General features: G+C 38.6%; 4 protein-coding genes across 4 annotated transcripts; 2 read left to right on the top strand and 2 right to left on the bottom strand.

Moving 5' to 3' along the window:
- Positions 1-83: 83 nt before the first annotated feature.
- Positions 84-3,165, bottom strand: AP-1mu (adaptor protein complex 1, mu subunit). The gene is made up of 10 exons (XM_065492445.1): positions 3,017-3,165; positions 2,549-2,632; positions 2,262-2,486; positions 2,073-2,203; positions 1,873-2,017; positions 1,627-1,817; positions 874-952; positions 506-736; positions 324-449; positions 84-271 (listed from the first exon to the last, which is right to left on the bottom strand). Exons 2-10 carry the CDS (start codon positions 2,588-2,590, stop codon positions 173-175), a joined length of 1,269 nt encoding a protein of 422 aa, XP_065348517.1. The 5' UTR covers positions 2,591-2,632; positions 3,017-3,165; the 3' UTR covers positions 84-172.
- Positions 3,166-3,532: 367 nt separating this feature from the next.
- RtcB (RtcB RNA ligase) lies at positions 3,533-8,032 on the top strand. The gene is made up of 8 exons (XM_065494555.1): positions 3,533-3,672; positions 3,735-3,838; positions 3,896-4,091; positions 4,154-4,411; positions 4,836-5,278; positions 6,342-6,476; positions 6,530-6,694; positions 7,677-8,032. Exons 2-8 carry the CDS (start codon positions 3,743-3,745, stop codon positions 7,902-7,904), a joined length of 1,521 nt encoding a protein of 506 aa, XP_065350627.1. The 5' UTR covers positions 3,533-3,672; positions 3,735-3,742; the 3' UTR covers positions 7,905-8,032.
- A 163-nt stretch (positions 8,033-8,195) lies between these two features.
- Positions 8,196-14,220, top strand: LOC135946343 (sodium- and chloride-dependent GABA transporter 2-like). The gene is made up of 10 exons (XM_065494554.1): positions 8,196-8,396; positions 10,089-10,220; positions 10,845-11,064; positions 11,795-11,943; positions 12,025-12,143; positions 12,194-12,422; positions 12,479-12,729; positions 13,556-13,759; positions 13,814-13,984; positions 14,044-14,220. Exons 1-10 carry the CDS (start codon positions 8,228-8,230, stop codon positions 14,140-14,142), a joined length of 1,743 nt encoding a protein of 580 aa, XP_065350626.1. The 5' UTR covers positions 8,196-8,227; the 3' UTR covers positions 14,143-14,220.
- Positions 14,204-24,656, bottom strand: LRR (Leucine-rich repeat). The gene is made up of 23 exons (XM_065494553.1): positions 24,392-24,656; positions 23,651-23,748; positions 23,305-23,591; positions 21,374-21,551; positions 20,854-20,927; positions 20,633-20,797; positions 20,289-20,571; positions 20,156-20,233; positions 19,918-20,099; positions 19,713-19,864; positions 19,403-19,661; positions 19,210-19,347; positions 18,985-19,150; positions 18,691-18,843; positions 17,999-18,166; positions 17,810-17,946; positions 17,666-17,753; positions 17,455-17,610; positions 17,112-17,241; positions 16,825-17,047; positions 16,281-16,504; positions 16,136-16,228; positions 14,204-15,916 (listed from the first exon to the last, which is right to left on the bottom strand). The coding sequence occupies exons 1-23, from the start codon at positions 24,426-24,428 to the stop codon at positions 15,756-15,758; spliced, it is 3,630 nt and encodes a 1,209-aa protein (XP_065350625.1). The 5' UTR covers positions 24,429-24,656; the 3' UTR covers positions 14,204-15,755.
- Positions 24,657-24,995: the final 339 nt, after the last annotated feature.

Genomic DNA, 24,995 nt, shown 5'->3' with positions numbered 1-24,995 from the left:
TGATTCAGCGCTATAAAAATGACAAAATAGACAAATTGATCATTAATTTTCTGACTGAAATATTTAATACAAAGAACCAAATATACATTATAACACAGTATTATTTATTTAGTTTGCGATCATGATACCGAAAATACAAATCAAGTCTCTCGTGTCAAAAAGGGCTTGTATTTCAGTTGGTTCGCAGTTGGTAGTCGCCGTTCTGGGTGATGTATCGGACCCATGGCAATGCCTGGTAGCCACTCTTCTCGATAATTTTAAGGTAGCGGACCTGAAAACGAGCAACTAAAACAAGGATTCAACGAAACACCTCACAAACTCACCTGAATTCCTGAAGTTGTGAAGTAGGGTATCTCAAATTTCACTTGGATGGGAGGCTTTCCTTCCGAGTCTTCGCTCTCGACGCTGGGCAGCCCAAAGTGCGCTCTCATTAAGTACTCCTTTCCACCCTGAAGCAAGCAATAATCAGTACAGGCTTTCGACAAGTCGCAAGAAAATTTCTAACCGGAAATGACTTGATGGTCCAGTTGATGGCATTCTGCTCAGGAGCGTACTTGACGCTGCCGATGGTCGTTTTGAATTTTGGCGAGTCAGCGTCAGCTGGTACAGGAATGATGATTTCCACGTTGTTGGCCGTGGAGCGTCGCTTGAACTGCGACTTGGCCTTAATCATGTACTCGACGCGGCTGTGAGCGTGCCGCTCAATCACCGACTCAATCCAGATCAAGGGCTTCACCTGAAATTCGGAATTTATTTAATTACAGTCGTAAATTATGGCATGGCTCAACAAATCTTACTGCAAAAAAAATCGAAGCCCCCTAAAGATCGGCGGTGACAGTTAAAAAAGCAAATAGATTCGAGAATTTTACTTACGTGTGTGTTTAGTCTGTAAGACATCAGCTCAAATTCACCGTCTGGAGGGATAAACGAGATAGTTCTGTCATTTTCAAACCTGAATGAAGTATTAAACACTCATTACAAACTTATTTTGTAAAAATATAGCAACTTGAAATTTTTTGCAACCTGTTTTGTTCTTAATACTTATGAGGTTCTAAGAGTAAATAAATTTTCACTTCCCATGAAATACTATTTTTAAGGCCAATAGAAATGCATACACAAATATTATTGGATCTGTCAGCACTCGCAACTGCCGTGAAATTATTATGAAATCTATGACATTCATGCATTATTATAATTTAATATTATAATTATGTCCATGAACGATTAGTTATTTTATTAAACGTGTTAAGATTGCAGCGAGCTCATTTAAGATTATTTATTACTCAAGAATTCCATAAAGATTAATTGGTTGAGAATTGATATTAACAATAACTAAATCTTTTTCTAGAAAAGTCCCTAGTTTTTTTTAATTTGCCAGGAAATTTGCAGAGCCCATTAACTGTTAGAGAAAAAAATTCAAAACTTTCTGAGCTAACTACCAGGTCATGTAGCTAAATTTTTGTATCTAAATTTATTTTTTTAAAATTAAATAATGAAAGAGTTCCCTTGCTATATTTGACATGATTTCCTTAGACCACAAAGTATTCATTTAACCTTATTAGATTCTTAACAATGCAACAATCACAAAAATGGAAAAAAATTATTGTCCCTTTTGATGTAACTTACCTTGACAGCCTGACACATTGGTGGAATTTAACATCCTCCAATTCGACTGATTTTGATTTGCCTCGACCAGTGCTCTCAAACAACACTTTGTCGTTGAGACCAAGCCTTAACTCTGGCATTCCAGACAGGTAAACTCGCATTTTAATTGCACCAACGATTTCACTACGCAGGACGTTCCCGTTGGCATTTGCCTGAAAATTTCAAAGGTGAAATATCGAAAGGAGCCAACAGAGGACTGGCACTAACCAGCAGGTTGACGGATTCAATAACATCAAGGAAGACCTCATTCTTTCTGTATTTGATGCCTTCAGAGCGCCACGAAACAGCGTTTGTCACTGCAAGCGGTGGTCTTGGCTGCACTTCCAGCTTGTGGCCCTCTTGAGTAATGTACCTTGAGAGAAATAGCAAGATAGATTCATAATTTTAGGCTCAATTTAAATCCATACTCTTGCAGAATTTTGCTATCGGTCGTTTGGGGGTATCCAAAGTCCAACAACTCATCCATCAGCTCGTAAATAACGACGAAATTGTCCCTTATACTCTCCTCTTCCATCTCTTTGAAATACTCATTCATAACCTGTCGGGTGTAGTACATTATTAAAGTGAAACAGTAAAAATTTCCAGTTGAGCCATACCTGAACAATTTTGTGGAGAAAGACGAATACTAGGGCGATGTTCGCGTTTTTCTTAGAGGTCGAAACGATGTAAAGGTTGTTGTACTTGATGTAAGCAAAAGTGCATTCATTGGTTTGCAAAATTGGAGTCAGGGTGCCCTCCTCCTCCTTTTCCATCAACAGAGGCATGAACTTTTCTATCACACCGAGGTCTATGTCACCTCTGTAGTTCCGCGAGATCAGAACCTGAGGAACAGAGAACGATTCAGATGCCTGTTTCGTGGGCTCAACTTGCAAACAATTGTTACCTTTCCTTTTATGTCCAAGAAGTAAATTGCTGACGACGACATTTTTACTGCACGATTTGACAGGCAGGATCAGGGAAACAGAGCCTGCAAACAAGTAGAAATGTTATCATTAAAATTACAAGACCTATGTAAATAGCAAGATAATTTCCTGCCGAAAAAATGTGGAGCACAAAAATGGGCGTGACAGCAGGTGTTAATTTTAATGACAACTCAGAAAAAAAGTTGGTTTAAAAACAAGCAAGATGTAAAATCAACAACGGCATAGGGCTCGTTTCGAAATTTGAAAACAGGAGCATGATTACGGCTTTTAATCGAGATAAGAGAAGTAAAACTCATTTTGGAATTCGCTAAAATCTCCTTATGATGCAAGGTGCCTTCGTAGCACAGGTGTGAACCACCTTAAAAAAAGCGATTTTTTAAGTTGAAAGAGAATCATAATATCGTGCTGGTATCGCAAAAATGAACAACCTGCAGATCGGCTTCACCAGATTGATGTAATCCTCTAGAAAACGGCCAGAGCTGAATTTAAATGTCCAAAATATCAAAGACAAACATTTATCCGGCCTTGGCTTTATCAGACCAGCCGTCACCGTCACTCGATCGCCTCGATTCCGCAGACGAATGATACCGATTAGGCAATTAACTGTTTAAAAATTACAGACCGGTTCTTTTGTGTGCACGTTTTGTAATAACCGGTTACCGCTTAAATCAACCTCTTTGAATAATTTCAAATCTGGCCCCCCTCTCTTGGTGGTGAAAATACATATTTTTGTTTATCATTGATTGTGGGAAACAATTTTTGAGGAATTTTATGTTATAGCTGATGCCGGTCCTCAATGCAAAGAATTACATATATTATTGTAAATAAAATTCGTTTCTTTATTTTGGTGTTTGCAGACGTGGAGAAAGTACATAATATCCAAGGAGGTTTTCTTCTTCGCCGGTTTGACAAGAACTGAAAGGGAAAACAAACAAAATAAATAAATCTCACAAACCTACAGCTGCCCACAGCAGCCCATAGCCTGTTGTCAGTTGTGATCTGGTGTAAGTGTAAGCCGGCAAGTCAAGAAGTTGACAGTTCAATCTTCAATCAGCTTTTAGGCTAACTCATAAATTAATTAAAGGTTGAATTGTATTTTTCATAATATAAAATTTTGAGTGAATTTACAAATCATTCCAATTTTAGAAATAAAAATGGTTGTCCGGGAGTATAGCGAAGAGCTGCACTATTTGGAAAGACTTACACCACACAGTTGGAGAATTAAAAAGGGGTTTCAGCCTAATATGAACGTAAAATAATTTTTATTTTAACCTCTCATGCAAAGTCCTAATAATTATTTTTTCCAGGTGGAATGTAAATTCTATGTCAACAAACATCTAGAAGAACTCATGTTTGAGGAGCTGAAGAACTCTTGTCGCCCTGGTACGATCGGTGGCTTTTTGCCAGGAATGAAACAAATTGCGAACGTAGCTGCCTTGCCTGGAATAGTTGGAAATTCGATTGGACTGCCAGATGTCCACTCGGGCTATGGGTTTGCCATCGGTTAGTGTCTTGAGCTGCACACTGCCAGAATAAACAAAAAACTCAAACTGGAAACTGTACAGGAAACATGGCTGCCTTTGATATCTCAAACCCTGACTCCATTGTCTCTCCTGGTGGAGTCGGATTTGACATTAACTGCGGGGTCAGACTCTTGAGGACAAACCTGATGGAGAAAGATGTGCAGCAGGTGAAGGAATCTCTGGCGCAAAGCCTCTTCGATCACATCCCCGTCGGCGTTGGTTCCAAGGGAATCATCCCCATGAACGCCAAAGATCTAGAAGAGGCCCTAGAAATGGGCGTGGACTGGTCCCTTAGGGAAGGTACGTTGTTTTTAAAATAATTTTATTCCTGGCTGACTAGGAAACCCTCCTGCATGCTAACCGAATATTATTTTTTCACTAACAATAAGATCGATTCAGGCAGGGCCTATAAATCATTAATAGTTTCGAAACTAGATAATAAAATCTAAAAAATCTAGTAAGATTTGATAAAATTATTTCACATTAAAAATGTAACAAGAAATTTTTTATTACATAATGATTTTAGAAATAAAATAAAAATAAACATTTCAAAATGTAATCTTTAAGTGAAAAATCCATAATTAGTTTATAAACCCCTAGGAAATAATTGTTAATCTCAATTACACCTTTTTGGCAAGCCTGAAGCCAGTTTCTCAGCCCACATATAAAAAACATGAGGTAAAGATATTTTATTTGCCAAACTTGAAGATATGACTTTATAAAGGATACGTGTGGGCTGAGGACAAGGAGCACTGCGAGGAGTATGGAAGAATGTTGAACGCTGACCCGAGCAAGGTGAGCCTCAGGGCGAAGAAGAGGGGTCTTCCACAGCTGGGCACGCTGGGTGCGGGAAACCACTACGCGGAAATCCAGATTGTGGACGAAATATTCGACAAGTACGCCGCTACCAAGATGGGAATTGACTGCATCGGCCAGGTCTGCGTCATGATCCACTCGGGAAGCAGAGGATTTGGACACCAGGTGGCCACAGACGCACTGGTCGAGATGGAGAAGGCGATGGCCAGGGATAAAATCGAAACCAACGATAGACAACTTGCCTGTGCCAGGATAAACTCTGTTGAGGGTCAAAACTATCTCAACGCGATGGCAGCCGCCGCCAACTTTGCCTGGGTTAATCGCAGTTCGATGACGTTTCTCACTAGACAGGTGGGTCACTTTATTTTAATTGATTGAATTCAAATCCAGGATTTACCCAAGGGCTATTTTAATGCTTAGTTAACTGTCAAGTTTTATTCTAATGCTCTGTTATATCAAAATCCAGCACCTGTGATGATTTTCTCTATTTTAATGCAAGAGTTGATTTCAATATTTCTATTTCATTATTATTCCATCTAATTTTTCATCTCTAAACCACACCTTCACATGTTCAAATTTTTAGATTATTGAAATTCTAACTAGATTAAATTGTTAAGTAAATTTAAAGGATCAAATTGTTGTTGTTTGCAATTGTTAAAAAACAAAAACGTTGGTTTTCTCCTAAGCATGTTTAAATTTTTTGTTTGGTACGATTGATATTTAACCGGCGGAATTTTGGCAAAAGATTTTTAACTCCTTTAAAAACTTTTTAAGAAATTATTCAGTTTTATACAGTTTCTTGGTCGATTTTTAAAATATACGTCTTTTGTTTTGTAACGTTATTCACACATACCTTGGTGTCTTGATAACACTTCTTTTGAGAAAAAGCTTTGTCATTCGATTCCATAATGATATGTTTGCTTTATTTTCGGTTGAAGTAAAATTTATTTAAAGATATACTTTCATAAATGAATACAGGAAAATCTTCCATCTTCAAATGACCAATAGTAAGAAGCAATAAAATTGCAAAAAATCGAAACGTTCCAATCTATAGTAAGAATGTTTAATTGTATTACCTGTGATATTATTTTGAACAAGGTTTTGTTTGGTTCCAATGATGTGTGCTCATTTGATGATTTCATGACGATTAGCAGCCCAGAAAAGATATAAAATATTTCACATCCCAGAATATTAGTTTTACTCACACGTTAAATGTTACAAGGGAAAGAAATTTATACAATTATAAAGTGAATTTACAACCATGTTACTTACAACTTTTCATTATTGTTTTTTAATTAATACACCAGAGCAAAATTTTAAGATTATTTGGTAGTATTTTGATATCATTTTACTTGCCATTGCACACCGTTTCATTTAATTTAATTTAATCACAATTGTCAATTAAATGTTTCAGGCGTTTGCCAAGCAGTTCAACTCTTCTCCTGACGACCTAGACATGCACGTAATTTATGACGTGTCTCACAACATTGCCAAAATCGAAGAGCACATGGTAGACGGAAAACTGAAAACACTTTTAGTTCACAGAAAGGTGATTTCCCCCAAGCTGTATGAGCAAAGAAATTTTTTAACTGCGTTATTCAGGGTTCGACGCGAGCGTTTCCACCCTATCACCCGCTCATCCCTGTTGACTACCAGTTGACAGGGCAGCCCGTTCTGATCGGAGGCACAATGGGAACTTGCAGCTACGTTCTGACAGGCACACACAAAGGAATGCAGGAAACGTTTGGCTCAACTTGTCATGGGGCTGTGAGTAACATTTTAAATTTAATCTTTTGATAGATTTTCACTCCTGATACTTTTCTAGAATAGTGTGATTGATAGTTATGTTGATAAACCATTTTGTGGATCATGGATCCTAATTTTAAATTTGTCATTTTTCAATGGCATTTAGCGGATCCAGTAGAATAAATTATTTTGAAGTCTAGATTCCCCAATGTCTTCTTTACAGTCGTAAATATTTATGTTACAACTTTATTCCTCTATTTATGAAAAGTTCCCTAATTTACTCCTATAAGATATAGTATATGAGCATAACTTTCTTGTAAAATTGAAATTTGAATCTTTGTTAGTTGAAACTCTTATTTTTTTCATGATTTAATTGAAATTAATATTTTTGATTTGATTTCTGGAAGCATTTTCACTCACCAGGAAAATCATTCAATATTTTTTAACGAAAATGAAGAAATATTTGGTTTTAAAAACAAACCATTTTCGGCATATTTCAATTTTTATCTTCTGACAAGAGAAACGTGGATTTTTACACTCTAACATGCAATTTTCCCTCAAGCGAGTTCACTTATGTGATGTTTGTGTGGACCACCAGTTTTTATTTTAAAATTGTTTTCAAGTTACGGACTGGACATTTTTTACAGGAAATACCTAAAAGTCAATTTTAATATCCAGTAATCGTGATGATTTTTTGGTATTAAGTGTCCCCTTGATGAGACGATTTGATTGATGGATAATTTTATTGCTTTCATAAACTATCGGAAATTTTACCATGGACGTTAAACTTAATACGTTATAAAAAAAATCTTCAATAGCTTACACATTATTCTGAATGCTGTGATAAAATTTACCATACTTTTCATAGTAAAATTGTTTTTTTAAATGGAAATTTGATTAAATTGTATTTTAAGGCCGAAAATTTTTTTACCAAATTAAATCAGAGGGGTCTCTTGTAAATTTTGGTGAAATGAGTTTTGGAACGATAAAAATGTGTTTCCAGGGTCGTGCGCTGTCAAGAGCGAAGTCGAGGCGTAATATTGGTTACCAAGATGTCCTAGATAAACTGCAGCAGAGCGGAATCGCCATCAGAGTTGCCTCCCCTAAATTGGTCATGGAAGAGGCGCCGGAATCTTACAAAGATGTGACTGAGGTTGTCGACACATGCCATGCCGCTGGAATTAGCAAGAAAGCAATCAAGTTACGCCCAATCGCGGTCATCAAAGGATAAATTTATCTGATTTTATATTTTACATTTTCTTTTCAAACCTGTCTTTGAGAAAGACAGGTCTTTTGTTCGCCGTGAATTTTTCATGTGATTTTTATTTATTGTTGAAATAAAAAATATACCACTTTAAATATTTGCGTATATTTGCATAAGGAAACCGTGCCAGTAGCAGTGTGTGCAACGTTGGGTTTTGAGAGAGGGCACTCTGCATGAGGCTAATTAGAAGGAAATTGGTTGTAAATCGGATAGGAGGGACGGCCAACCGGACTAGAGGGGGACCGGAGGAGCGAGATGGAGCTAGGCGCGCAACACTGCCGCCAGTGAGCATGAAGGTGTCTGCAGGTGTGGAGGTGGTGGCCGGCCGCAGGCCTTCGCAGCACATCAAGCGCGAGAAGTGGTCCAAAGATGTAGAGTTCGTCCTCTCGTGCATCGGCTTTGCGGTCGGATTGGGAAATATTTGGCGCTTTCCCTACCTCTGCTATAAGAACGGAGGAGGTGACACATTGATTTATTTATTAATAAACTCATTGTAACATTTCTTTGGTGGTCGGTAGTAATGCAGCAGTTTGATCAACGCGAGGTTTTTGCATGATGAAACACAATAGCCTGTAGAGCCAACCTAACTGTTGATCACTTGTCGTCATGATAAAACTGCTGGTGAAAGTGAAGTTGGCACTGAGTTAAACAACTCTCATTAAAAAGGGAAAATAAAAAATACACCTGAGCGAAGTAATATCTTCACTTGATTGAGAGATCAATGTAGTGGAACATATAGACATACTTCTAATTAAAATGAACTGGGAGAAAATTTTGCATGAGGAAAAGGGTTTAGACAATAATTAAACTCAATACTAATGGATTTAAGCATTTAAATCCCCACATTTCAACTGGGAATTCGCTGATCTATTCAATTATTATTTTTAAATATGCCGTCATAGGTATCACATGCAGCTTACATTAAAATAAAAATAGAATTATACAATTTCCCATTTGGGAGTGACATAAGGCGTTTTAATTTGTAGCAGTAGCCTTCAGCTCCTGACTAGATTAAAAGGAAGTTTGCTTCTTTATCCACTCACCCTCACCACACCTACAGCCACTTGTATAAATGTAGTGTGATATTCTGATTATTCATTTATCTTAATTTTATGTGTATTGATTGATTGATTGATTTTAATAGTTTGAAATGTAGTTCACAGAGGATTTCAGATTTGGACAAAATTTGCTGCAGGGGTTGCAGGTTAACTGTCACACCTTAAAATATCATGTTCTGATATTCCTAGTTTTGCCTATTTTCTTTTTTACAGGGGCAAAAAGGTTTGTGATTTTTTTATAAAGACCATTTTTAGGGATAATAAAATAATATAATCTTGTCTTGGATTGATGCAGATCAAAAATCAGTGTCAAAAATGATCTACATTTTACCATTAAACACAAGTTGCTCTTGGTGACCAACTTCGCAGGTCAAAGGTCACAAATATCATTTTGTAATATAAAATCTGGCATGCCCAGAGTGAATTAAATTAAGAAAATCTAAAATAGCCAAAATGTGGCCTATATATACAAACACACACGATAAAATAACATTTACGTTTTTCCTATAATTTCTGGGGGGGGGGGGGGGGGGGGGAATCCGGATTCAAAGTAAAAAAACGCGTTTTTGTACCCTGCGAAGATATAAGTTTTTGGAAATATGGCCATTTTCGTACAAATAATGAGCTTTTTTATTATTATGCTTGTTTATTCACACGATTAGTCATAAATAAATCAATGTATCAAAGTCAAAATCAAAGGCACGTGAGAATGGGCGACACTTCAGGCAATCAAATTTTTTGGGAAAATAATCAACTTTGACTTTTCGAGTTCATGGCAGGGAGCTGGGACCTACCCCCTACCCACGGGGGCGAAATTTTTGAGTTTATAGACTTGGTCAGAACAGCTCTTTCTTGAAATCATTTAATACAGTGTCTTACAACTCAAGAAACTTAATTTTATTGTACGCGATGGGCCTCCAGCAAATTTCGTTTATAATAAATATCTGAGGACCCATGCCAACAGGGTCTCGACAGTAAAGTTTATTCGAAATACCCTCTAAATTTTCAATAATTTCACTAATTTTTACGCTAGTAAGTAACTCCAAGTAACATGTATCACAATTAGTTTTAACTTAATATATTTTATTTTTAGGTGCATTCTTGATTCCGTACTTCATCTGCCTGGTGACGGGCGGGGTGCCTATCTTCTTTCTCGAGATCGGCATCGGACAGTACATGAGCGAAGGCGGCATCACCGTGTGGAACCTGTGCCCTATTTTCAAAGGTTAATCTTCTAATTAACCCGCGGCCATCCGCGCGCATCCAGTTGACATGCCCTTGGCACACTAAATCTAATCACCGTCAAATAGTAACGAAATTGCGAAATTTTCACTTAAAAACAATATCTTCCTTACTCTTGAAAGATTGCGAAGCAAGGCTTTGCGGTTTGAGTCAGCTGCTGCGACTGAGAAATCCAATTTGATATTAAATGTTCAATTATCGAGGGATACCACGGCCGTACGTGTGCGTCGCACGTCCTGCGATTTTCTCATTATATGCCTTTAACACGTCTTTGGCGCCGTTGGCTAAATTACTGCACTTCACAGACGCGCAGAGGGGAACGTGTCTTGCATTAATAAATTAGTTTTGATCTTTAGCGCGTATTTGCATGTTCGTCGTTCGTCTGTGGGAGGAGACGAGGAGAGTGAACTATATGGCAATCGTGAGGCAACGACCAACTTCATTAACCAAAGACACGCGATGAATGAATTCAAACACGCGGCCCTCAAGTCACTCAATTGTATAATGAAAGTGTGCAAGTAGCACGTGTCTGGTTGTTTTGTATCTTTAATATGAATGCAAATACAGTGCCGAAAATTTTATTTAAAAATATGTTTATTGTTTCCAGGCATCGGATACGGTACAACTCTGATTTGCTTCTCGCTCAACGTGTACTACATTGTGATATTGGCCTGGACGGTACATTATTTTTACAACTCATTTACGACCGAGCTACCATGGTCCTCTTGCAATAACTGGTGGAACACGGATAGATGCTTTAGCCCGCTTGACCCCCAGACCAATTTGACTAATGCCAGCAAAGTGGACGCCGTCATTGAGTATTGGGAGTAAGCAAATTTTCTTTACACTAACCGCTATTGTCTGCTCGAACTATTCAGCATATTATTTTTCTCAAACAAACATTCCCAACGCCGCAAAAAAGTATTAAATAATGTGCATAAAAAATATAATGATTTATTTCCGATTTTCTTTGAAAAAATATATTTTAGACGATGAACTTATGAATGTTTTTTTTTCACAAAAAAGGTCAAGTGAGGTTGAAATTTAATTGATGAGCCAAAAAAAGATTAGATAATAAGGTGTATTAAATATAAACACCGACGGTGTACAGTTTAAAGAGATAGAGATGTATCTGAGGAAAGCTGCTATTCCCTAAATTAGACAAATATTTATTGTGACAGTAATGTTAAGTAAATATTCGACGATATTATAAACCAATATTTTTGTCATTCAATATTGTCACTTCAAAATTTATGATATTTGTGTTTCAATTGCTTTTTTTAAGTGATCTTTTTTCTTTGACTTTTTTGTCGTTGGTGTTTAATATTAGATAAATCTAACACGATCTGAGGAGCCAAATTTGTGGAAAACGTCTCAAGAGTATAAATTAAAGATTAATAGAGATCAATCGAATGAATACAAAATATTTGCCTTCAGAATGAATCAGACTAAAATTTTTCTGAGTTAAAAGCCATATTTTAGTAATGAAGAAAAATTGCCCTGATTTGATAATTTAATGCCATGTTGGTCTACCTTCAATTGATATTTTCTTTACAGAAATAAAGTGCTCGGTCTGAGTGGAGGCATAGAGCAAGTTGGCGGATTGCAATGGGAGCTGGTCGCTTCCCTTTTCGTCGCGTGGGTGCTCGTCTACTTTTGTGTGTGGAAGGGCATCAAATCGTCCGGAAAAGTGGTCTACTTCACTGGTAGGCTGGAGTGAGTACGTCACTCGATTGAAACTACCAATTCGTTTAGTTGCGAATAATTTGAATCTGCACACAATTCAGCCACTTTCCCGTACGTGATGCTCACTGCACTGCTGATCAGAGGGGTCACTCTCGACGGGGCACTCGAAGGTATCATTTTCTACCTAAAGCCTGATTTCAACAAACTCACAGAGGCTCAGGTACGGATTTCGAGCAAGTGAATAGGAGAGTTGATTCGATTCTGTCCCAGGTTTGGATCGACGCTGGGACCCAAATTTTCTTTTCCTACGCGATCGCTTTGGGCTGTATGACCGCGTTGGGCTCGTACAACAAGTTCCACAACAATTTTGTAAGAGACTGCATTTTTATCTCGGCCACCAACAGCTGCACCAGCCTGTACTCGGGCTTTGCCATATTCAGCGTGTTGGGTTTCATGGCCAAGGAGCAAGGTGTGCCAATCGAGACGGTCGCAGAGTCAGGTGAGTGACCCTTCCTCGAAAAATAACTGCGGGAAAGCTCATTTTTCCATTTTCAGGACCAGGACTCGTGTTCATAGCCTATCCAAAAGCCGTGTCGCAGATGCCTTGGGCGCCTGTCTGGGCCGTGCTCTTCTTCTTTATGATTCTGCTAATGGGTCTTGACTCGCAATTTGTAGGAGTCGAAGGGTTCATCACGGCCGTTGTTGACCTTTTCCCAGGCTATCTGCGCAAAGGTTACAGGAGGGAGCTGTTCATTTTGGCGGTCACCGTGTTCAGCTTTGCCATTGGACTTTTCATGGTCACTCAGGTGAGTTTCATTTAATTGTTTAAATTAAAAGAAGCTTAAATTGATCTGGACAAAAATTAATGGTAAAATTTCAACCCTTATTTTCCCTATTAGAATATTTTTGCTTTTTCTCGTCGATTATTTTTAACTTTACAAAATGTTCATTACGGTATGATATTTTTCATCAAAAGGGGGAAAATTTCGACTGGCAAATCAAATAAAAGTTAATAGTTTTAAATCTACCCGTAGCAATCAATTTCATAGAAATGGAAACCGTTAACGAGCTGTCTCATTGAGCAATTGTTTTGGCAAGACATCCATCCATAGTTGTAATAATTACATTCATAGCTTTTTTCCATATATTTTCGGACAATTTACCTATTTTTGAATTAAATTTTGTATCACATTTTAATCAAAAAAATTAAAACGCAGAATATTTTGTTCCATGATTGCTATACTAGGAGCATGGCCGCCTTTGAGGTCAAAAGAGGTAGAAAATGCCCAATGCTCAAGCCTATTAGAAAATGACAAATTGGAAAAGAAATTATCATTACCTGAGTTATGCTAATTAAAAAAAATAAAACGGAGAAAGAGACCCAAGACGTCATGGTAGGGTACTGACCACTTGCACACCCTCGGCGGCCCCTGCCCGACGTTGCTGACAAGTGGAGGCACCGGCGAGATCTTGATCGTTATCTCGTCAGGTAAACCCCTGACAAACGGTACCAAGACAAGACAAAAATTTCAGAAAAATACCATTAACTCGTAAGGAAATGAATTTAATAATAGTGCTTATTCAGAGACACCTCCGATTTTTCTGAACTTAAAAGTTTGCTGTAATTTTCAGGGTGGAATGTACGTCTTCCAAGTTTTTGACTACTACGGTGCCAGCGGCATGGTGCTTCTGTGGTTTTGCTTTTTCGAAAGCATCGCCATCGCCTACTTTTATGGTGTTAACAAATTCTACAACAACATCACCACCATGATCGGGTACAGGCTGAACCCGTGGCTGAAAATTTGCTGGCTGACTTTCACCCCCATAGTCACGATGGTACCGAATATAAACATAAATTGATTTTTCTTTGTGTAAGAATGAAGCTTTCAGGGAATTTTGATCTTCTCGATTTACTCGTACACGCCACTCACGTACAACCGGACGTACACGTATCCGCTGTGGGCGCAGGCCTTCGGCTGGACTCTGGCGCTGGTGCCGATGAGTATCATTCCCGGTTACTTCATTTGGGACCTTTACAACAGACCGGGCACGTTGCGACAGGCGAGTAAAGTTTAATTAGAACCGAGAACGGTGGTTTAATTCGGGTTTGCACTTCACAGAGGTGGGCGAAAGCGACGAGCCCGGTTCTCAGCCCAGACCATCCTGCCGCGTCGAAAAACACCAGGGCCCCCAATGAAGCAATAACGATGCATTTGTAAAAATTAGTCTTAAATTCAGTCAGCCATCGGTGAATGTAATGAAGAATAAAAAGCCGCCGAGTACAATGCAAATATCAATGAGTTCATGTTTATTGCGTACAACTCTATAATTCCATAGTATTATATCTGCGCATGAATAATTGATTTACTTACAAGATTAATACTCATTTCCACATGGTTATCCACCTTGTGTTAATTGTTTGAAAATCTAGTGTGTGTGGTTTCATTTCCCTTAATCCTGCGTATTTCCTAAATATTTATCATCGTTTCGGGGAAGTTTTTAGGATTTTCTGTTTCGAGGGGGACAGACTGGTGGTAAGTTGAAACACCGTACTTCCATAATATATGAATTTCTTGCCGACACAACACATGTTCATACAAATTTGAAGCATTCAAGCCCAAGTTCTCTCGGGAAGAATATATAATTGTATATTTATACTGTCTTAGTTAGCAAAAGCGGATGAGCATGTAACGCTTTCAAGTTATTTTATACACGTGTCCCATTTAAATTGTTTAATTAAGTATGTCAAGTAAAGGAGGTCCGATTCACAAATATGAGTAAATTGCAACTTTCAATCAAGTTCTAAATGCACGCTTTGTGTTTGAAATGCACGTCATGAGATTTACAAAATTACTGACTTGTTCTTCAAGGGAACTCCGTAAAAGCCATTCTCAAATCTGGTTCCTCGCTCAGTGAGGAACAAATTAACTGTCAACAGCCTAACACGGCTGAACTCAAGGACGGTAGGGCAACAAATAAAAATTGATTGCCAGACAAGTAATTATCAGGCCGAGGAGAAACAAATGTTTGAGAGTGGCAGGCTGACAAAGGAATACGTTTACGAACAACTCGATTATTCGTGCACTTAAAATTACATCACAGTAAAAAAGAAAATTGTTTTCAAGGTTGAGCATGGTCAAATTTGGCATTTTGCAAGGGATTGCTCATCATGTCCCGTCATGATAACACTGAATCGCTAGGGATAAAACTGCAAACTCAAGTCAGTCAATAAAATCCAAAACAAAATTTGATAATACCCAAAGAAACCAAGGTTTTGGGCGATGTATGGACCAGATTACTGCTCAAATAAGAAAATATTCTGCGCTGTCATGCTTACCAACTAGCTGAAATAACTTCTAGGCCTTAAATTCTAATTTTTACTAAAATAAACACTAGAAACATTTTTTTCTGGTCACAAATATATCCCGAAAACCCTGACTAACGGAATTGTAAACAGTAAAATATGGTGCAGCAAAAAAATAACGTTGCAAAAATGAATCACTTGGTAGGGAGCACTCGAACGTTGCATAATGGACATTCAACAGTTTAGTAAAACGGAAGTACTGCTTAGAAGGCGGGGGAGTGAGAAGAAGTGTGTCTTTTGGCACCCGACCAGTGCTAAAAACTGGAATGTTCCTACCGCAGTCTATGCACCAACTTTCATTTGGACAATATAATATTGATGAGGGGCAACTGTCGGTGGCTGCCCGGCGGTATTTAAATGCTGATAAGAGTGCGAACGTAATTCACAATTTGTTCGATTGGCGCCTAAAGTTGCGAGTCAAAATTTCAAAGAGAGTTGATAAGGAGTTCGTTCGTGCTTGGAATGTTCTTACTTGGCAGCCTCTTCCTTGGCTTCCTGCTTTTCAGCCTCCGACGAGTCAATCACCAATCCAGAGTCGGTAGATTCGTCCAGAGCGTCCACCGAGTCAGGAGTGTTGGCGTCCGACGTGGTGGAGCTTGAGCCGCCGTCACTTACAAGTGAAAGCTCGCCTAAAGTGTGATAAATAGAATAAAAAATTGCTTTAGAATAAGGGCAGACATGCATAAGATCAAAGAGAAAGAGTCAAGTCTATTTTAAATTTAGAAACAGAGCTTAATGCTCCTTATTTAATTTTCTTGCAGGTTTTCTTCATTTTTAATTTAATGCCAAATTAAAATTCTATGTTCATTTAGTACGTAATATACATTCACGTGAGAGCCAGTGCTTACCTGAAACTTTGTCTCCAGTGAACATAGACCACGGTCTTGGTTTTGGTGCTATTGGCGGCGGTTTTCTAATTCCATCTTTAATTTTGCTTGACCCTTAAAAAGAATCATCAGTCCCTCATAACTTTATAAAAAGTCTGGCATTCACCTTTAGCCGTGTTTGATGGCGATGGCATTTCACTTTTTGTACTTAGCACAGTCTGCTTCGTGTGGTCAGGGACAGGCGACGGTGAAGCGCTCTCCTCTGCTTCAGAGTTGAGCAGCGGAGACGCAGGCGGTTTCTGACTTTTGTCCCCTTTTAGGATTGGCAGCGGGGACGCTTTCCTCAAGTTATCACTTGACTGTGATCTCGGTGCATTCATGAGAGAGGAACTGTAATAGGCGAAAATATTGGAATCATGAAGTTGTATTTAAAACACGAAATACTAGACCCATTTTAAGAAAGGCTAATTTATCACTAAAAGCAGTTCAAATCGTGAAGAGTAAAATATCAAATGGATTAATTTCTAAAACTCAAAATTCTAGCTAAATATTTGTGCTGTATTAGTTTATAAAATTGCCTCTTTGAATAGTTTCTCAAACAAACCAATATCTTGTCAAAAAGGAAATAGAAATTCAGTGTTTTCATTTTAGGATAGCTTTAGGAATTTAAATAATTGAATAATTCAATGCGAATTAAAGAACATGCGCACCTAATACTAGGAGCTGGACTTGGCTTTACAAAAAAGGAGTCAAGCCCCTCGGCAATAGCCGAAGAGTCCTTGGATGATGACTGTTCCGTGTCGGAGGTGCTTCCACGCAGCATGGGCCTGGTTGGAGCTCTGGTTTTGGCCCTCTTCGGACGAGTCTTGACTAGATGCATTAAAACCTGGCCAGACCCACCTGCTGGCAGGTCAGACACGCTATCTTGTGACTCTGTAAATTGATAGGAAAAATTTAACTTTTTTGTTAGAAATAATTTTTATGCTCATTAAATCACCTTCAGCTGATTTTGGAAGGAGGTCTGGTATATCATCAGCCGAGAGTCCTTCAGAAGAATCGACAACAGATTGTGGTCGTAGTTTGCGTCCGTACAAACTTTTGCGCTTTGAGGACATGTGCGGGGTAGCCTTTAAGGAAATAAAATGGGAACCACAAAAGTTAATCTTGAAGATTTCAACGCGAAAAGAAAGCAACAAAAAGCTAACTATCCATTACTTACAAGGTTTAAATATTCCAACTGTCCAGAGGAAAGCAATGGTAAATACAAACATTTAAATAATTCAATGTTAGCAGTAATTTTAACAAGGAAGCTATTTTTCTAGGCAAAAATTGGTACTCACCATTGGAGACTGATCTGTGGAATTGGGTAGGCTGCAATCAGTTGGCGACATCCCACCAGCTTCGCTTTTTAGGGCATCTGAACTAAGTCTTGACCTCGTCCTCAGAACATCTGGGGTTGATGATCGTTTTCTGATGCTTGCTCTGGAATCTCCAACCTTCAAACACGAATATGTTCAGAGCGCATGATTTTGGCATGAAGCAAATATTTACAATAGCCTTGTGACTTCTTGAAAGACACTCGATGACCTCATCTGTGATTTTGTCTGACAGGTGTGCAGCGGTCATCAGATTCAACTCCCTGCAATTAAGACCAAAATCAGTTCTGAGTAAACATTTAAAAATCATCCAAATTACTTGATCTTATTTATGATCTCTGTTCCAGCTTGCTCAACAATAGTATTGTTTACAAACTCGATTGGCATTGTAGATTTGGCTCTGCAGATTTTCGCAATGTCCTGCTGCGTTTGGCTGTCTTCCAAAACATGTGGACACTACCCAAAAAAGGTTAGAAAGCAACCATTTGATCAGGAATGGATATCACACCTCTCTTATGGCACAGGTCATCATATTCTCTATTGTTCTTTGGATAAAGGCTGCGCAAGTTGAGTGAAGTTCTATGGCACTTTGCTGAAGCTTGATGTCGATAGGGCCTGTTCCATTCAAGTCATCCTCATCACCCTTCAGCGCAACCTCATTCAAACGATGCAGAAGCTGGAATTTCCAGAACAGTTCATAGTTACGCGATTGCCATTAATGTGTGATTTATTACCAGTTATTTAATAACCAATATCTTGAGCAAAAAACCCAAGGAAAAAATAAACGATTTTTCCAAGCAGAAATCATAAATTAGAAGTTATAGGCGAATAAATTCTGCCACTTTATATGGTTACTTGTCTTACAAATTTGAGAATATTATTCATGCCCTTAATTTGGTTAGAATTTTCTGACTTACCATAAGGACATGAGCAAATAACTAGATCATTAAAATAAAATTAAACTGAAGTGCAAATGATGCCTGGCGAAATACTGATAACAAAGGAAAAAAGTGCACCGAATCGTTTGAAACCCAGTTTCTAATGACAGAGAAATTGAGACGGTTGACTTTTATCTCAACTTAAATCATTCCAAGAACAGTATAATGCAATTTTATGCCTTACGAAAAATATAAAAACCATCTGAAACTGTCCTAGTTTTTCTTATTGGTCTAGATGATATCTCTGTGTTTGTGAACTCACTTGTTTAACATTTTCAGCATCACTGATAAGGCCTTGGGTCTCTTCAAGTAGTTCATTATTCTCAGCTGGCACCTGGCTCAGCACCGCAATCGAGTCTTGAGTTTGGAGAACAAGGCGGTCAACCATCTGCTGGGTTGAAGTTAGCAGGAAGCCCTAAAAAATTAGCCCATCGTCAGTGCACTTGCATTTCTCTGCATCAGAATTCACTTACACTCACCATTCTCTGAATGGATTGGACATTTAGCACAGAACAGAAATGAACGTGAAAATTACACATTCTCTCGGGTTAATTACCTGCTGCAGGCGGAGCGCTTGGCTGTGGTATTGCCTCTTTGGCGTCACGTTCCTGTGAATCAGCTCCTGGATGCGTCTCATGATCAAATCAGTCCTCTCAGCTGAGGCCTTCATGCAATGCTGCACATCGAACACAGGGAAAGGCATGTACCTCAACGTGAAGTTGCTGTGCCAAGAAAACAATCGGTCAGTAGCAACAGCCATGACTTAAACCCATTGCTCAACCTTTCCAAGGCGTAAGCAATGTCGCTGTAGCCCTGCAAGGTGATGTTGTTCCTGTCGAATACCATGTTTTTCAGCTTGGTGTTGATTTGCAGGGCTTTCGCCAGCAAGCGGGCACCAGCATCGCCCATCATGTTGCCGCTGTAAGGAGAGGCGCCTTAGTAAAAAATAGGACATGCGGAGTAAAAGAGTTCACCTGATGTCGATACTCTGCAAACACTGGTTGCTGCCCAGCGCGTTAATCAGACTGAAAATGTCCGTTTTCAGCTTACTGTCAGCGAGGGAGAGGGACTGCAATATACAGTCGTCTTCTTGAATCATTTGCACCAAGGCCTCCATTATGACCACAACGTGCTTTTGTTTCATGTTAGCCAAATTTCGCCCAAGGTTCAGGTGCTTCAAGGATTTGTTTTTCCCAATAGCTGTTATCATTGTAGCAAGCTCGACATCAAAATCTAAAAATCAAATTTTTAATTGATAGCTATAAGTTTTTACTCTGCCGTTACTGTTTTCATTGAGATCCAACTGGCCAAGGCATCTGACGCCATGTATGCAAGACTCTATCACATGGGCACCTGACGCACTCAGGTTGTTGTTGCTAAGGTCCAGGGCGAGTCCTTCAGTTGATTCATTGCACGCAAGGCCCAACAGGAGGTTTCTGTTGATTAATTTCAATAAAGTTTCATTTTTTAAACACAGAATCAAACTCACTTAAGAGCGTCAAGGGGCAAACAGCAGCCGGAGAAATTGAGAAATTTGAGGTTGAGGGAGCTAGTGAAAAACTGCTTGAAGGAAGGAGGCACCTCCTTGCCTTTCTTTGAGGCGAATTTATTTTTTGAGACGTTCAGATTGGTGAGATGAGTTGTGCATCCTCGCAAGAGTGCCCCAAACAACTAAAATAAGAATTGGATCTCATAGAATAAAAAAGAAAATAGATCAATATACTGACATGCTCCAGTGTTGCATCTGTGCCAGACACGTCTAAGTGTGCAATGCAGTTTGGTTGGGCTAAAAAGTTGCACAGATTCTGAAATGAAGGAAATTTAAATAAAATTCCGGTCTTCAATCATTTTGTTACTCACATTGAGGTCATCTTTGAGACTATTTCCTGACAGGTCAAGGTGTGCTAAGGTAGAGAACATGTTTGGATTGGACAGAAGAGCGTGCGACAGCTGGTTAACTCCTTTGCAAGAGAGCCCACATGAGGAAAAGTTGAGCTTCACCAAGCCGGTTGGAAGCCTTCCGAAAACGTGACTTAGATGACCGATGCCTTTGTCCTCAATCAAATTGTTTGACAAGTCCAGGGAGTGCAGGTGACTGTGCGGATTGGCAAGTAACGACAGAGACAACTTGTGTGCAAAGTCCCTGAAGAAGAATATTATACAAGTTACGATAGTTCATAAAGTCGTAAAAAATATCACTTTACCCTCTCAAGCCCAAATTGTCCAGGTAAAGCTCTTCTAAGCTAAGAGATCTTCTGATCACCTGTAGGATTCGGTCCAGGGCTTCATGCGACAGTCGGATGTGACCCGCTCTTAATTTTGTAAACCACGTATTGTGTTCCAGGGCGCTCACAATCGGAACCAAATCTCTGTATAAATTACATGGATGTAAATTTCATATAATATATAGAAATGAAAATAACACCTTTGATCCAAATGCTCAAAATCCTTCAAACTCAGCTCCTTTGAGTTGTGCGAAAGGTAAATAGTGTCAATGTCCTGAAATTATTAAATAAATTTGAATCGAGGCCAGAGCATTTCGTTTAATTCAATGCAGCCCTTTCATTTTAATTGTTTATTAAAATGGAATCGTAAAAGCCGCACTTTCAGATACCAGCACACGGAAACTTCCCACAGTTTCTCACATTTAGGCGAGTTTTAATAAGCTGAGGCAAGCAGGTTTGAGAATGAAACGCGTTAAAATATACTTCTGAGAAATAACGAATCGTCGTGGGAAACTTCGCGATTCAGTGAAATACTGGCGCAAATCCTTCCCAGAACAAGCTGGTATAATTTATTAACTTAACCCAACAACGCATCTGGCCATTTTAATGCTCCAAGCTGAGCGATTGCAGAGTACTGTCAATCATACTTCCCTTTGTGGCCAGCTCGCGATGAGCGCAATTGAAAGCAATTAATCAATAGCAATAATAAACGTGACCCACCCACGCCACTTCGTCTCTGTAGGGCAGTCCGTGGAAGTCGCACATGCACGCGTACTGAGTGGAAAATCCACAGCAAGGTCCAACTCCGCTAAAAGTACCCGTTGCCGCCGGCGAAATCTCGGTCAGCAACTGCTCCAGCCGCTTTTCAGGAACAAGCTCAATTTTTCTGATTATGTTCCTGAAAGTTAAACATATAGCCCTTTTCAGTCAACACAAACATTTTAAAGGTTTATTTATGGTTTCCAATTAAGAGCACCAAATAGATTCATTATTTTTAAACAGGAAAATGAACAGTTATTAAAAACTTCCTGGTTGATTGCATATTTATATTTAATCTAATTTCAGCTATCGAGCATCCAGCGTGCTCTATATCATGAGTAAGCCACAGCCGGCTCTAAAGATCAAACATTCAAAAATTGATAGTATGCATTCAAGGAAAAATTTGAGTTTGGAACGGATTGAAATCCAAAGTGCATTGAATTTGAACTAAAGAGGATGCTCTAAGAATTTGTAGTTTTTGGAATATGATTGAAATTATGCAGTATCCAACGAGTTAAGAGATATCACAAAGGGTATTTTTTTAATTTGACGGACTGCGAGTTTTGTGGCTCCAAAGGTTAAAAATCCTAGTGGGGTAAAATGTTCAAAATGGAATTGTAAAGCCAGTTATGATTCATCTGTGGTGATATTTTTTAGGTCAACTCACATTGCCAAGAAAATCTATCAATGTGTAATTTTTCCGGAAAAGTCCCTAAATTCTAGACTTTTGCCGGGATATTGGCTAAAGGTTTGTTAACGATTCCAATCAATCTTTTAAACATTGCTGAACTGACTCCAAAAGGTCATGAAACTCCATTTTCGTAATTAATAATACAATTCTACATTGTTTTAATATACTTAATTTTTACATTTACTGTTAACAAAGTATTTTTCGTCCTGGTCCCGGTAAAATTGCGAAACATTCAACAAACACCCAAATTTTCATTGCAGAATTGATTGTTGACTTGTTCTTGCAACAAGTAAAATTCGCGTTTTGTTGTTGAAAGTTGCGCAATTTTACCGGTACCAGGACGTTTTGGTACTAACAACAAGAAATGATGCAAAATTTAAATTTTTGTAAACATGTAAATAATCTAAAGAAATATCAAATTTAATCAGTTTTCAGAATGTTGTGTTGTTTAATGCTTCACGATTAACCATAAAAAACTTGTAAGGAACTAAACCTTGTGAGAAATTTTTATTTTTCCGTGAGTGTCAAAATTGGCCTATGGATTGATTTATTTCATTGAAGAATGTATATATATATATATATATATACAAGTATAACTTCAGGTGACTTGAGCAAAAGCTGTACTTTTAAATCAATTTTGAGCCATTTTCTTAAAATTGAACGAATTGCGAAAAATTCCACCATTGTCTGTGGTCACATCAGTAGAGTGGCTACATGAATTAAATAGTTTCGTCTGCAACTAAATCGTCAAATCCATAGCGTTCCCTTGAAATCCTACAGGGACTACCCAAATCAACATTAATGTTTTATTTGACTGACTTTCATTTCAGATGTTACATTTTCCGACACAATTAAATTGATAAAAAGAATAGTGGCGAAAATGACACACATGTCAGAATATTTTAAAGTATAAGAAACTGAAAGTTTAAATGGAAAATAGCTCCAGTAAAAAAATATTGTTTAAAAATAATAAAAATAGCAGGGTCTACCCTGGTGTGTTAAAGATAATATAAATTACCCCATGTTCCCAGATTGCTTAGATTGCTCAATAACATTATTGAAAAGAGAGGATGTCGAAAGAGTCAGCGGTAAAATGAGTATCGTGAACATGGGAAAAACCAGTGAACTGGAATTCTTGGTTTCATAAGTTTAGAACCTTTTTCCCTTTGAACATATATCATAAAAATAAAGTTTTACTTACGTGATTGGAACACTTGGATAGATGACTAGGAGAGCTGAAGCAAGGGTGCTGAGCATGCCGTCGACCTCCAGGCATGCGGCCATATCAGGGTCAACCCTGCTCATTGGGACGGCCTCGCTGATTTGGCTTGGGTAAAGCACAAGGGTTCGGTCTATGCCCATCACACTGAGCACCAACTGGTTTGACTTCTTGCTCTCGATTTTCTGGATTTCCAAGTAGTGGAAATGAAAATCAATTCTAGTTGGCACCTTGGCTGTGAGGAAGAACAGCCGGCATGGAGAAAATACCTGAGAGAGAAAATAGCATTGTATATTTATGTTTTTCATTTAGACCAACTGAGATTCACCATGACTCGATTTTCCGTTTTCTTGTCATTTTTCTCTAGTTTCACCAGCGTTTTCCGAAGGATCTTGATATTTTTACCCAATAAAGACTTGACGCTCTCTGAAACAAGACATTTATTTATCGTTTGTTTAAAACAAATATTTTGATGCAGCAATCAAGGAAAAGAAAGAGGAAAGCAAGGGCGTGTTAAATTAAAATTATGATTATAATATTGCACTACGCAATTAATGTGCTTGATTTCCTAACACAAAAGCACAGTGAAAAACCCCAACCATAAAAGTCGGAACCAAATAAAGGATGCTATATAAATATTTTTGTCTATTGCGGTTGGCGCAATCAGAACAACGGCGTTCGCATGATTAAAACCACTGGATGAATCATCGCGACAGTATTGAGCGAGCTGCACCTTAACGTAGCAAACTGTCGGCTTATAATATGTATAAGGAAGACATGGAGAGAATTGAATGATCTCATTCTGCAACTAGCCTGCATGGCTTGTGAAGATACAGGCGAGGGATAAGATAACAAAGGAAAATAATAGCCCTTTAAAATATTCGGAGGCGTGGTTCCTGTCAAAAATTTGCCTTTCTTTTCGATAAAATCACATTACAACGTCGATCGTCGATACTACACAAATAGACTGGCAGATATTGCACTTCTTTGGAACTGCCAATTCAGAATCTTGGTGCAAGTTGAACGTCTTGATTTAAAAAAATAAAGGCAGAAATCCTCAAATATTCACCATTGAGGTCCTTCGTGAGCTGAGATCTCGTCGACATTATTTCTAGCCAGTGCGAGGAAGCATTTGTGTCGAATAAGCCTCCAGCGGTGAACCTGCGACTCCAACCGAAGACAGTTGGACGCCTCTGTCCTCACTCGTAGTAAGCACTGTCCATTTCTTTCACGGCCTGCAGATTTTATTTGGGAACTCCAAATAAAACTGGAGAGAAATCGTCGACAGACTCGTCGGCTCTCTCCGGCCCTCTCGCTCGGCTCAAAATGTGACGTCACAGGACCTCCTTGAGTTTGTCCCCACTTCCATGGGCGGAGTCTAGAGTCCGCCTGTCTGGCTGAAGTGGCGGCACCAGTCACGGTACTACCGCAGGCATGCAGCTATCAATCAGAAGAGCGTTAAGCCAGTCGAAATTAAGATTTCGAAATTATTGGTCCATTGGAAAAATAATACACAATTGATTTTTTCCCCACTATTTTCTGTTTGTTATTCATTGGTAGTTTTCTATTTTAAAATTTCCTGCTATAAATAGAAACGATTTTTGTGATTTTTTACACGCACAAACGCTTTTCAATATAAAAGTTTTACTTTACTTAAAAATGATTAGGATAAA

Source organism: Cloeon dipterum, chromosome X (assembly GCF_949628265.1).
Source record: "Cloeon dipterum chromosome X, ieCloDipt1.1, whole genome shotgun sequence".
NCBI classification, from domain to species: Eukaryota; Metazoa; Arthropoda; class Insecta; order Ephemeroptera; family Baetidae; genus Cloeon; species Cloeon dipterum.
This window is presented reverse-complemented; position numbering and strand designations above follow the sequence as displayed.

Excerpts from the sequence above, each read along its gene's own strand:
- AP-1mu (XM_065492445.1), bottom strand. The coding sequence starts at position 2,590 with ATGTCGTCGTCAGCAATTTACTTCTTGGACATAAAAGGAAAG. Across the intron at positions 2,018-2,072 it reads GATAGCAAAATTCTGCAAGA|GTACATTACTCAAGAGGGCC; the intron begins GTATGGATTTAA and ends ATTTCTCTCAAG. Across the intron at positions 272-323 it reads TCACAACTTCAGGAATTCAG|GTCCGCTACCTTAAAATTAT; the intron begins GTGAGTTTGTGA and ends GCTCGTTTTCAG.
- RtcB (XM_065494555.1), top strand. The coding sequence starts at position 3,743 with ATGGTTGTCCGGGAGTATAGCGAAGAGCTGCACTATTTGGAAAGACTT. Across the intron at positions 5,279-6,341 it reads TGACGTTTCTCACTAGACAG|GCGTTTGCCAAGCAGTTCAA; the intron begins GTGGGTCACTTT and ends TAAATGTTTCAG. Across the intron at positions 6,695-7,676 it reads GCTCAACTTGTCATGGGGCT|GGTCGTGCGCTGTCAAGAGC; the intron begins GTGAGTAACATT and ends ATGTGTTTCCAG.
- LOC135946343 (XM_065494554.1), top strand. The coding sequence starts at position 8,228 with ATGAAGGTGTCTGCAGGTGTGGAGGTGGTGGCCGGCCGCAGGCCTTCG. Across the intron at positions 8,397-10,088 it reads CTGCTATAAGAACGGAGGAG|GTGCATTCTTGATTCCGTAC; the intron begins GTGACACATTGA and ends TTTTATTTTTAG. Across the intron at positions 12,730-13,555 it reads GACTTTTCATGGTCACTCAG|GGTGGAATGTACGTCTTCCA; the intron begins GTGAGTTTCATT and ends TGTAATTTTCAG.
- LRR (XM_065494553.1), bottom strand. The coding sequence starts at position 24,428 with ATGTCGACGAGATCTCAGCTCACGAAGGACCTCAATG. Across the intron at positions 19,348-19,402 it reads TTGCAGAGTATCGACATCAG|CGGCAACATGATGGGCGATG; the intron begins GTGAACTCTTTT and ends CTCTCCTTACAG. Across the intron at positions 18,167-18,690 it reads ATGCTGAAAATGTTAAACAA|CTTCTGCATCGTTTGAATGA; the intron begins GTGAGTTCACAA and ends TGGAAATTCCAG.